This window comes from Notechis scutatus, chromosome 2, assembly GCF_049901735.1.
Source record: "Notechis scutatus isolate UNSWTSFEM ecotype Mainland chromosome 2, rNotScu1.2, whole genome shotgun sequence".
Classification (NCBI taxonomy): domain Eukaryota; kingdom Metazoa; phylum Chordata; class Lepidosauria; order Squamata; family Elapidae; genus Notechis; species Notechis scutatus.
The window spans coordinates 169837884-169850983 of record NC_142010.1 but is presented as its reverse complement, the minus strand read 5'-3'; the positions used below and the strand labels follow the sequence as shown (position 1 = coordinate 169850983).

Genomic DNA, 13100 nt, shown 5'->3' with positions numbered 1-13100 from the left:
GGCGTGTTAATATGCCATATTTTCACAGCACCAGTTTCTTTCTAAGGTGTCAAAAGCAACGTACTGTTGCTTGCCCTTAAACCAGCTTAGGGATGCCTGCAGTATGTGACTGACTTAGTATACTTGGGAAGTTTTTTATTTCACACATTAAATTCTGCTGCTCTGACTTCTGATAACAAGAATGTAGCAAAAATAACCCTTTAAGAAGCAAAACATGTTCTTTTAGCCCAGGGTTGTCAAACTTGCAGCCTGTAGGCCGGATGTGTCACGCACTAACCATGCCCATGCCCTGTTTAGCGAAGGGGGGGAAAGTCCCAATATGTCACGTGATGCCATGACGACGCGAGTTTGAGACCTCTGTTTTATTCCATTCTCCCAGTTTAACATCATCCTTACTGCATCTATAAAAAACTATAAGCTAGCATTCTTATCTATTTTTTACTATTCCAGCTGAGCCACATGCTTGCCAGGAGGCATTTAATTATACCATATCCATGATTAAAAATTAACTTTCATCTCTCTTTTACATACATTGAACCTTTGTACCCTAAAACTGATTTGCCTCAGGAAGTGTGACTGGGTTTATCTGGGGCTTATAAACTAGAAAACTTTTTAAATCTTTTTCAAACTTCTGAATTTACAAAAATGTATTACTAATACAAAACAAATGCTTGCAAGTCTGATTCAGATTTAACAGAAAAAACACATTCTTGTTATATGAATCACCCTGCATAGGATTCAGGTTTTATGCACTAGCTACAGTTTGTTGTGGCATCTGGACCAATGGACGCAGCAAGCATACTTACCGTATTAGTAAAGGTCTGGAATACTAATAATAATGTGGAAGGCTACATGTTCCCTGTCCTAAGTTGTACATTTTAGCTGATGAAAAGCAATATACAGACCAACATTTAGGTTATTTTTTGAATAAGAGAAGCAGTGTTTGTAAATGAATGATAATGCCCTTCTTGAATGCAGTTTCAAGTTTAAGTTCATTGTGCAAGTTTAAGGAATGAATTAATTAGTCTTTTGCATCAACTTTTGCTAAACATGGTTTTGTGAAAACAATTACTGGAGGAAACAGGATTACTGAAGAGAGAAAAGGATTAATAAAGATAAATGGCTAAGCAAGATCCATTGACTAATGTAACTAAGGATGGACTATGATTCAATCACTCACAACAGAAGTCTGATGAAAATTAAAACCTTTACAGACCACACGGTATGAGCTTTCTACTAAACCAGTGGTCCCCAACCTTTTTGTACCAGGGACCAGTTTCAAGCACAAACACTTTTTCAAGGACGGGGGGAAGAGTCCGAGTTTGGTGGTTTGCTTGCAGATGTTTCATTACCTGACTAGGTAACATCTGATGTTGTTACCTAGTCGGGTAATAAAACGTCTGCGAGCAAACCACCAAGTTCAGGAGCGCCTCGGCCCTGCCTCCCTCAGCCCCATCCCTCAGGTGTCTCCCTCCCTCCCTCAGGTGTCTGCCTCGTTCCTCTCTCAGTCGCTCTCTCGCTGCTCCACCAGCCCAGGAAGAAACTGCTTCAAAGAAGCCGGGGTGGCTTTTCCTGTGCCGCAGCTCCTCCGAAGCGCCCGTTTACCCCTACCCGCCCACCCATGCGCGGTTCAATCCACAGTGCTCCGTTCTGCCTGCCTGCCTGCCTTCTTCGTTTCGGAGCAGCTTGGCTGATAAAAGAGGCGAATAGTTATTATTCTCAGCCGAAGCTGCTCCCAAACAACCAGACAGGCAGAACAGGGCACTGAATTGAACTGTGCGTGGGCGGGCGGGGTGAACGGACGCTCGGAGGAGCTGCGGCGACAGGAAAGCCATCACCACCACCCCCGGCTTCTTTGAAGCAGTTTCTTCCTGGGCTGGTGGAGCAGCGAGAGAGCGACTGAGAGAGGAACGAGGCGGAGGAAACCGAAGCCGCTGAGCCAGAGAGCAGGACAGGCTTCAGTTGCTTCCTCCCTCCCCTTCTTTCATTTGTGTCCTTGATCCCCGATCCCAGCAGCATTCACCGAAGGCGAAGAAAGCCGCCATTTTTTTTTTCTTTGCGGCCCGGTACAGAGTGCTCCACGGACTGGTACCGGTCCGCGCCCGTGGTTGAGGACCCTGTACTAAACCATCCGCCCAGTGGTGGGATTCAAAATTTTTTACTACCAGTTCTGTGGGCATGCTTGGTGGGCATGGCAGGGGAAGGATACTGTAAAATCTCCAGAGGTGGTATTTGCTGGTTCTCTGAACTACTCAAAATTTCTGCTACCGGTTCTCCAGAACTGGTCAGAACCTGCTGAATACCATCTCTGCATCCGCCCCAAAGATTTTGTCATTGGAATAATTAAGGGTGACTTGATAGGAGACCTGAAATCCAATATGCCCTCTTCCTTGCTTTGTTACTATAGGAATGTACATAAATGACAAACATCTGTGATGTTGAATTCCATATAACCTCAACAATCAAGATACACAGATCAGAACTAAATTTTTATTGAGTTCCAAAATATTGAGCATCAATGGGAGATAGATAGATAGATAGATAGATAGATAGATAGATAGATAGATAGATAGATAGATAGACAGACAGACAGGCAGGCAGGCAGGCAGGCAGGCAGGCAGGCAGGCAGGCAGGCAGGCAGGCAGGCAGACAGACAGACAGACAGATAGATAGACAGAGGATTATAATTATTTTATTCAGGACTTGATCAAGTTATCCTGCTAAGAGGACAAATAAAGTTGTATCTTCCCATTCCATGTGCAACAGCCCTAGTGGTAGAACAATACCTTTCCCTGCATCCACATGCAGAAAGCCAGTTGATAAGATGCAGGTTAACTTACATTGGGCAGAATGTAGTAACAAGATTTTACTGTGTCCCAAATCTGTTATTAGAAAGGACAACCCCATTCTGACTAATAGAAGTTATACCAATGTTGATATTATTGTTACCAATGTTAACTCTCTTTTTACAGAATACCATATTGTATCTTACATGATTAAAACATCCATTTTAAAAGAAGGCATATCTTTGTGCCTATTAATAATAAATGTACTATCCCAAAGTTGTTTTTAAATTCCTCATTGAAATATGGAATATGGAAATATAAAGAGACCTAAAACAAGTCGGAGGAGGACATCAGCAACTATTGGGGACCTAATTGGCAAAAGAAAGTTTAGGACCGTATTGGTTAGAAACATGCGGAAGAAGTCCTCATTCTGCAGTATGGCTAAAATGATTATGATTTCAGAATAGTTCTATTAGCATTAAAATTATGTTCTGGAAGAAACAACTGCATACATTAATTGACTTTGAGATAAGTTTTAATATTTTCAAATGTTCACACTCTTTTGAATTACATTTTGGGTACCTATTTATGGAAACTGAGCCCTGGACAATGAAAGTGGATCCAATTACTCAGTTGACTTAAGATCTAATGTTACTTGTGGCACTATGATTGAGTTACCTACAGATGTATATTATGTAGAATATGATTACAATAAAAAATGATCAGCCTTTATTGAAATTATGTGTGAAGATTTATATACATTTGTATGACAATACAGTATATATGCTTTTTTGTGTTTTTTTCTTGTGTAAAGTTTAAAGAATTATTATGGAAAATATTTTTATGTAAGAATAATTCATATTAATATATAAAAAGGCTATTTATATGTAACATATATTGTAATTCATATTTTAAAATGTAAACCAATGCAATAAATGATGATATGCAAAGGAGAGTGCTACTTCTAAGGAAGAATTTTGGCTTACGGTACAATTTGCCATAAAGAACAGAGACGCTATAGTAAATGTACAAAAGTTCATCTGGTCATCCAACTCTCATATTGAGGACACTTGTGTTACCACTTTAATACATATTGGCTTAATTTGATATCTGTTCCTAGTTAGTATGACCTAAACCATTATTCCCTTAAAAACAAAAGAGTAGAGACCTGTGTCTTTTGCTGATTATATTAAAAGCATTAATTCCATTAATTAATTAATTCTTGTCTACTGCTTCCATGTGGAGCAGTAGACAAGAAGATCTCCTTTTCATTGCTTGCAAATATTTTTCTTGAGTCAATCAAGCATGTGCAACTCTTCTGAATATATCCTTCACTGGAATAATCTCTTGTTTTGGGTAGGTATGATACAACTGCTGGATTTTTAACTTAGCTGTACTGCGTACACTATGTAAGGTCTCAGGTTCCATCTCTGTATCTCAGGAGCAGTGGTGGGATTCAAATATTGTTGCCACCGGTTTGGTGGGCGCGCTTTGCCTGCTGCACACACATGACATGCACGTGCGTGCCAAATGCGCACTTTGCACAGGCGCAGAGGCATTCTACCTCGCCTCCTGCAAGCCTGCACGATCTCCCGGTCGCTTCAGCAGCTGCCGCGTGGCACTATTCTGTGCCGCGCAAAGCAGCTGCGCTTCAAATCTAGCAGATCAAGGTGAGTATGGGAGCCCAGGCAGGTGGGTGGGCCCAACAGCAGAGCCATTAGAGCAGCAGAGAGAACCGGTTCGGTTTATGCTGCTCATCGCTCCTACCGGCTCTCCAGAACCAAGCAGAACCAGTCAAATACCACCACTGCTCAGGAGTTATGAAGATCCTCAGCTGAAATTCCTGTAGGGTAGGCCTATCTTTCCCCAACTTAGTACTTCAAATGTATTACAACCCCAGACAGCACTGATGCTTGCTGTGGTGATGTGAGAAATTGGGGGATGCTGATTTAAATATTGCAACACTTATTTGATGGATCAATGGTCTGAATTAGTACAGGGTAGTTTCTGATGGCTGGTTTCAATCATGTCCAGTTAGATATCTTAATCTAGCCTGAACAGAACAATCTTCTTCTTGTTTATAGTTTTGGATCTGCTATGGTCCCCCTCTCAAATGAGGGAAATGGCATGGAGATATTCCAGGATTTAAGCAAAATTCTTCTAATAAAACTATCCTGGACAAATCATGAGGTTGCAAATGTGATAAAAACGTGTGATGTGACACCATGATGCCAAGTTCAGTCTTTTATATGTGCCCCAACATTGTCCTCAATAATCTAAATTGTTTCATTTGTAAATATTTGCCCTTCCTTGCTCCGCTTCTGCAGGTGCCCATAGTATTTTACACTAATGAGAGGAGTATGCTAGCCCAGTATGCTAAACTGATATACTTACAAGACCCCTTTCTAGAGAAAGACATATGCTGAGTTATTAATACTGTAATACTGAAAGTGCAAATGCTGATAATATCCTCCTCTGAATAAACGTGATGAGATTATCCCCCAGTCCAGCATTTCCCAAACCTGGGTAAATTATTCAAAATTGGGTAAAAGCATTTTTTCTTTGGATTAATACTTAATTAATTAACTAACATTAATTAACTCATTAATGGCTTTACAGAGTAAATGATTGAGCTTATGTTAAACATCAGTGCAAAATGTTATTTGAAGAAAAGAAGAACCATCTGGAGTCTTTCTGGTCAACAATTCACAGTGAATATCCTGTGTTAGCTGGGGAGGATGAGATGCAATTATTGCAGTTTCCAAGTACCTATGTATGAAGTAAGATTTTCCATTCAGGCTTTCATAAAGAACACATAACAAAACAGTTTGCTGATTCCTAAAAATGGTTTTGGGTAATGAAGGAAAACGTTTGAGAAACACCACCCTTTCCTATCTGCTTTTCTTTTCTTACAATTATTACAATTATTTGTATATACTTTCTCATTGAATGATCACACCAGTTTTTAGTGGAAATAGGTAGAGTGCATATTATTTAAACCTTATTATTTAGAAGTTAATATGCAGTTGTATGTGCGTTTTGTGACTTGGGAGTACGTATTCAAGTCCTCCCGACCAGTTTGGTTATTTGTAATTCAATGTATAAATCCAAAAATGAGTTCATTTTTCATTGATCTCAATTTGTTTTGCAGATGCAGATGGGATCCTATTTCTTAGGAAGCAAACAAATGCTCTGCCTTCATTATTAGGACTTATGACACCTCAGGCATGGACAAAGCACTAACTTCTGATGCCACACAGCTATGGATGTAAGCTATGGGATACTTTGCAAAGTAGGGTAAAAGTGCCTTGCCATATATTACATCTGAAAAGATGTGAAATTAAATATCTAATTGTGAAGCTCACAAAATGACTTCATGGACTTTTTTGGAAATCATGGGCAACCTAATCTGCAGGGGCAGGGAGAGGGCAAGGAGGAAGAAGAGGAAATTGTGCAGTTTTCTTCAGCTTGCTGCTATGCAGGAATATTATAACATGACCATATTTGTTGGAAATAAGGTGAGTCACGAACCAACCCATCCGGAGGGAATGATGTTGTAATATAATTCTGAGTTCCTAAGAAAGAGGTGGGCGGCTTTCTGCAGGCTGTGCGCAATCCTAAATAACGTATCAGGTCAGGAACGAAGCCAAAAAAGGAAATAAGAGGTGAGGCTGTAGATAGGAGCAGTGTTTTTCTCCAAGATAAACTCCCATTCCCTGGATTTTAGAGGCCTTTCTTTCCTCTTTGACTAGTTTGACCATCTTAAGCCTATTGCAGAGCCTCTACTCTCAAGCAGGGGGTTAGCTTAGTTCTGAAAGGAAGGAACGGCTTCACACGAAAGATAAACCACCTACATCAGAATGAATTTTCCCTTTCACCCTCAAGAAACCCCTCCGCCAGCTTCCCTTAAGCTCCCGCAGGATGATTGGCAGATGCGGCGGGGCTCCTCACCCGCGACAATAAAGGGACGTGAGGAAAAACAGCCGCTTTCTGCCCTGACGCGCCCTTTCTTCCTGGATTCAAGGGCGGCTCCGGGCGCGGAGGCCGGCAGGCAGGCAGGCAGTCACGTGCCGGCAGGCGGCGCTACGGCTGCTTTCGCTGCTCCGCGGCAGCTGCTGCTGCTGCCGCCACCGTCACCGCCACCTCCGGCTCCTCAGTCCCAGTTAGGGCATCCACCGGCGTCGCCTCGCCCTGGGAGCGGTCGCCCGGGAGAAAGGATGCTCCGCCGGGTGCGGCGGCGGCGAAGGCGCAGGAGACGGGACTTCTCGGAGGCCGCGCGCCTTTTGTAGCCGGAGCCGTCGCCTTCTCCATGGCGAGCGTGGCGGCGGAGCCCCCCGCCAGGTTTGAGCGGCGCGGCCCGGCTTGGAAGAAGAGGAGGCGGACGAAAACGGCCAGGGTCGAGGGTGCCCGGGCCCGTTTTTGCTCCCGTCTCGCTGCGCCCTAGAAGCGCTACGGCGGTGGCGCCATGGCCGAGATGGAGCGTCCAGAGGAGGCGGCCCGGCTCTGGCGAGACGCCGCCCTGCGCGCCAGGAAGCTGCAGAGCAACCTCCAGCAATTGGAGCTAGAGCTGGGCTCCCGGGGAGAGAGCGGCCCGGAGGCACCGCCGAAGCTGAAATCCTCGCAGGAGCAGCAACAACAACAATCGCCGCCGCCGACTTCGCCGCTGGAGGCGTTGAACCTGAGCGGGCGCGGCCTGGATGAGTTGCCGGAGGGCTTGTGCGCCGCTGTGGGCAGCAGCCTGAGCGTCCTCTCGTTGCGGAGGAACCGCCTGGTTCATCTGCCCTCGGCCGCCGCCCTTCGGCACCTGGGCCGCCTGGCCGAACTCGACCTCAGCCACAACCGCTTGCGCTGCCTGCGCGACGACGGCCAGGCGCTGGCGCTCCTGCGCGGGCTCCGTAAGCTTAACCTCAGCCACAACCAGCTCGGAGGCGACGAGACGCTGCCCGGCGGGTTGGGCGAACTGCCACAGCTGGAGGAGCTGGATCTGAGTTTCAACCGTCTTAGCCACCTGCCCGCCGAGGCCCTGGCCCACCTGCGACAGCTCCGCACCCTGGACGTGGACCACAATCAGCTTTCTGCTTTCCCTCAAGCGCTGCTGGAGCTGGACGCCCTGGAAGAGCTGGATTGCTCTGGCAACCGGCTCTTGGGGTCTCTTCCGGAAGGCATCACTTCTCTTCGGCACCTGAAAATCCTGTGGCTCAGTGGCACTGGTTTGGCGGCCTTGCCGGAGGGCCTGTGCCAGCTGGGTACCCTTGAGAGTCTCATGCTGGACGGAAACCGCTTGAGTGTCCTGCCTGCTGGTTTTGGCAGCCTGCAGCGTCTCAAAATGCTGAACCTCTCATCCAACTTGCTGGCTGATTTCCCGGCAGCTGTGCTGGCCCTTCCAGGCTTGGAGGAGCTCTACCTCAGTCGCAACCAGCTTACCCTGTTGCCCGCTGGGCTTTGCCAGCTTTGCCAACTCCGCACGCTTTGGCTGGACAACAATCGCATCCGCTACCTGCCTGATTCCATAGTCAAGCTTCATCAGCTGGAGGAACTGGTACTTCAGGGAAATCAGATCGCCATCCTTCCAGAGGGGTTTGGCCAACTCAGCCGTGTGAGTCTGTGGAAAATCAAAGACAATCCATTGATCCAGCCCCCCTATGAGGTCTGTATGAAGGGCATCCCTTACATAGCTGCCTACCAGAAGGAACTGGCTCACTCTCAGCCTGCCCTTAAACCCCGTCTCAAATTAGTCCTCATGGGCCTGAAAAATGCAGGCAAAACTCTGCTTAGAAAGTGCCTCATGGAGGAAGAGGAAGAGGAGCAGGCAGAGTCATCCTTTGGTTCAGCTACTAAGAATTTTGAAAGAACCCAAAGCAGGGGGTGCTTCATGCAACCCCCGAGAGACCTGCCCCAACCTCTGGCTCCAAAAGCACAGCCAAACCATTGTCCCATTGTGGAACAGCCCGAGGCTTCTTCTTTGTCTGTCTCACCTCTGAAATGTTCCTGTTTAGGATATAACTCCACTGAGAAGAGGGGTGTGTTCAGTCAGTCCCCCAAAGTTATTGGTCAGACCCAGGCAGGAGGCTCTGCTGCGGAGCAGCACGATGATATCCCATTGTCCCCATCAATTAAAATACATAGGGAAACCTGCTTGGGGAGTTACCCCCTGAGGCCTCCAGGCTCACATGTAACAGGTTTGCCAAGCAGCAGCAAAGGTATCGAAGTGGCAGACTGGACAGCAGATGTGGAGAGAAGTCTAACCTTCATTGTATATGAGCTGGCAGGAGACCCAAGTTACGATGTGATCCAGCCCTTCTTCCTCTCACCCGGAGCCCTTTATGTGTTGGTAGTCAATCTGAGCACTTACATGCCACAGTGTTTTTATCCTTCTGTGGGACACTTCCTTCACTGGCTGGGGGCAAAAGTGCCACATGCTGTGGTATGTATGGTGGGTACCCATGCAGACCTGTGTCCCGAACGGGAGGTAGAGGAGAAATGTTTAGACATCCACCGCCAGATTGCTTGGCAAGAGAAATGTGACTATGAAGGCCTCCAGATTTTGGCCCGGCAGGTGGATGAAGCTCTGGGGCAGGATTTTGATCTGCGCTGCTCGAGCCCCCATGTTGCTTTCTATGGGGTATCAGACAAGAATCTACGGCGCAAGAAAGCTCAGTTCCAATATCTGCTCAACCACCGCCCACAAATCCTCTCCCCAGTTTTGCCTATCAACTGCTGGGATTGGGTTCAGGTCCGTCGATTGCGAGAGAAGCTCCTTTCAGTGGCAGAGCACAGGGACATCTTTCCAAATTTGCACCGGGTTCTGCCAAGATCCTGGCAAGTGCTGGAGGAGCTGCACTTCCAACCCCAAGCTCAGCAGTTATGGCTAAGCTGGTGGGACTCTGCTCGACTTGGCCTGCAGGCAGGGCTGACGGAGGATCGTCTCCAAAGTGCACTTTCCTACTTGCATGAGAGTGGCAAGCTGCTGTATTTTGAGGAGCACCAGACCCTGCGAGAATATGTTTTCCACAATCTGCCCAGGCTCATCGACATTCTCAATGTCTTCTGCCAGCATGACGCCTCAATATTGCTCCAGAAACTGCTCAGCAGCACCCATATGGACGAGATGAAGGCCACACAGCTCCACCACTATGTGGAAGGATTTCTGCTTCATGGCCTTCTCCCTGCCCATGTTATTCACCTGCTTCTCAAGCCCCACATCCAAAGCAGAGAGGACTTGCAGCTTCTGCTGGAATTGCTCGAAAAGATGGGACTCTGTTACGGGGTTAATAAGCCCAAATCAAAACCCTTGAACGGAGCTACAGCATGGTACAAATTTCCCTGCTATGTGAAGAACGAGATGCCTCATGCAGAGGCATGGATCAATGGTACTAGCCTGGGTGGGCAATCTTTTGGGGCAGAACAGCTGCAGATTGAGTACAACTTTCCCTTTATTTTCCCCCCTGGATTGTTTGCTCGCTACAGTGTGCAGATTAACAGCCATGTGGTTCAGCGATCAGATGGAAAATATCAGATCTATGCGTACAGGGGGAAAGTGCCGGTAGTCATAAGTTACAGGCCTGCCAAAGGCACCCAACAACCAGATACACTGTCTATTGCTAGCCATGCATCTCTACCAAATATATGGACAGCTTGGCAAGCCGTAACCCCACTGGTGGAAGAACTAAATGTATTGCTTCAAGAATGGCCAGGCTTATACTATAGTGTGCATGTCCTCTGTTCCAAGTGCCTTAAAAGAGGGTCACCCCACCCACATACCTTTCCAGGTAAGAAACCTCAGCTGACTGTCAAGGTAATGTCTCCTTTGCATTGAGTTCAGTTTCCTGGTTGGTATATGGGCACAGCCAACTTGTTTTCTTGGCAATGGTACAAAAGTGTCTCACCATTGTCTTTTTCTGGGATGTTTTTGAACTTCCAAGCCTAATCTACAGTCTTGGGATTTCCTGACTATTTTCTGTCTAATGAACTCCCATTCTGTTTAGCTTTTGTGAGTTCAATCGGTTACGTGCTGCCTATGCACAGTGTTTCGATAAACATTACGGTTTGCCAATAAATGCAGGTAGTTGCCTGTAAAAAGGTAGATACAGGGAACCATTTTACCACATATCTGCATAAATGTTTTGGTTAATATCCCACCTAGCAGGATTATGTAGAGGATAACATCCTGATAGTCTGTTGCAAAAAGAAAAAAACAAATATCCAAAGGTAGGTTTGATGCTCTGTACAGGCAAATTTACTTAATCCAGATGAGAAATTTCAGCACTCCCCAGTGTTCTAGTACAGCTGGTTCTCAATTATGACCAGTTGAGCCCAACATTTCTGTTAAAGTTGTGCCCCATTTTGTGATCTTTTTGCCATGGTTGTTTAATGAATTGCTACAGTTGTTGAGTCAGTCATATAGCTGTTAAATGAATCTAACTTCCTGCATTGACTTTGCTTGTCAGAAGCTCCCTAGGAAGGTTGCAAATAACAATCCCAGAACCCCAGGATGCTCCAACCATCATAAGTACATGCCAGTTGCCAAACATCCGAAGTTTGATCACCCGTGACTGTGAGGATGCTGAAATGGCCATAAGTGTGAGAACTGATCATAAGACACTATTTCTAGTGCCATTGTAACCCTGAACCCTGAATTAAATGAAAGGTTGTAAGTCGAGGATTCCCTGTAAATTGTAGAAATATAATAAAAGTTCTTTGTATTACTTGACAAAATGGCATGTAGGGATATTTTACCAGCTACCTGTAGTATATATTGAAATTTATCAATAGAGAAGAAGGTAAACATGAAGAGTGTTCAAATTATTGGGAACTGTAGCTGGGCATCTATATTACTTTATCAAATGTCAAATGGGACTACAGTATGTAATAGAATATGTGTAGAATGGCTATATCTTTTCCCAAAATAATCCTGAAATATTTTTGGTAACTTCTCCTAAATGACTTATTGAGTAGTTATATTGCTGTGACAAATTATTACATAAGTAATCATTAATTTACTCTTTCTTATTGAGTAGACACTGTAGCACTGTGAGAAAAGGTTCTAAACTTTATGTATAATGCAACCTGAATGCTGCTTTATTTAGCTGTGCAAGTATTCATTTCCATGTATTATTCACATTTTGATTGCTGCTGAATCCATATCCTTTTTTCAGGTGCTTCTTCAAATTGTTTATGGTTGTGTTTGCACAAAATGTTGAGTTAAAATATCGTTGGCAAGGTTGTGGGAACGTTGCGGTTTAACTTATGATTTGTTATATTGAATCATTGTATGAACCCAGCCAATTTAATTAGGAAACAGCAATTAAGTATACCGGTTCCCCCCTCTTCCCCCCTGTATGTGTATGTGAGTGTGTGTATGTTGCTACCCTACATCTTAATAGGCCTGTAATGTTTATGACATCCAAGCCTTGTGCAACTGAGCATCAGTTGGAAATTTCTTCTATTCCCCAATACTTCTTTTTATTTGTGCCTAAAACAGATTATTTATATATTGCTACCATGTGGCCTGTCCTGTTTCCAGTGGCAACATGTGATTGATTCCCCACTTAATTTCTCTGTGTGGAAATGGATGGGTGTGTGCTTGCTGCTTTCACCTCAGGCAGTCATAAGTTGTACAGGCCTGATGAATAATATGCAAAGCAATTCTGAATGTTTTTGAATGCTCATAAAGCAAACAGCCTCAAAATGTTAAAACAACAATATTAATTGGTTTTCAAAGAGTGTAACGGAAGCAAACAATATCTCATCAGGACTTTCATCTAAATTGCTTGTTAAGGGGGAAATTAAAACAGTTAAGGAGCATGTTTTCTTCTGGAAATTTGATCATATCTTGAAAGCGTTTGTTGAACATGCTCAGTATAGGGTTGTTAATGGATTTATGATATACCTATCATAGTCATTAGATTTCTATCTAGCCTTTCATTCAGGAACTCAAGTATCATACATAACATTCTCCCATCTTATTTTTCTCTCAATAAAAATCATATGAGGTTCTCACCTCTCCTAATCCAGCATTTCCAGCATTATACCAAACTGGTTCTCATTGTACAAAATCTATTTTTGTATACACTTTTAACACATTGCATAGCTTTCCTAAGCCAATATAAATAGCCAGTGATGATTTTTGTATTTCTCCAGTCTCTGTATATTGCAATTTGCATTGAGAGCTCTCTATCCATAAACTAAAAGCAGACCAGTGGCTCCCCAAGAACCAGACATAATTATTTTAAGTGCATTGTAGCACAAGATAAAGTGCACCAGATATACCTATGGGGTGGTGTCTTTGACAGTGTGGGAACCACTACAAAGAAA

The 13100-nt window shown here is 44.6% G+C and overlaps 1 protein-coding gene and 1 long non-coding RNA gene across 2 annotated transcripts in view; both read left to right on the top strand.

Moving 5' to 3' along the window:
- LOC148132408 (uncharacterized) overlaps window positions 1-13100 on the top strand; it is a 251800-nt gene that overhangs the window by 111876 nt on the left and 126824 nt on the right. The gene's annotated exons all lie outside the window — the stretch shown is intronic.
- The window catches only part of MFHAS1 (multifunctional ROCO family signaling regulator 1), a 28903-nt gene continuing 22554 nt past the window's right edge, over window positions 6752-13100 (top strand). The window contains exon 1 of the mRNA XM_026672886.2: window positions 6752-10555. Coding sequence (XP_026528671.1) covers window positions 7252-10555 — 3304 coding nt within the window. The 5' untranslated portion in view covers window positions 6752-7251. The remainder of the gene's footprint in view (window positions 10556-13100) is intronic.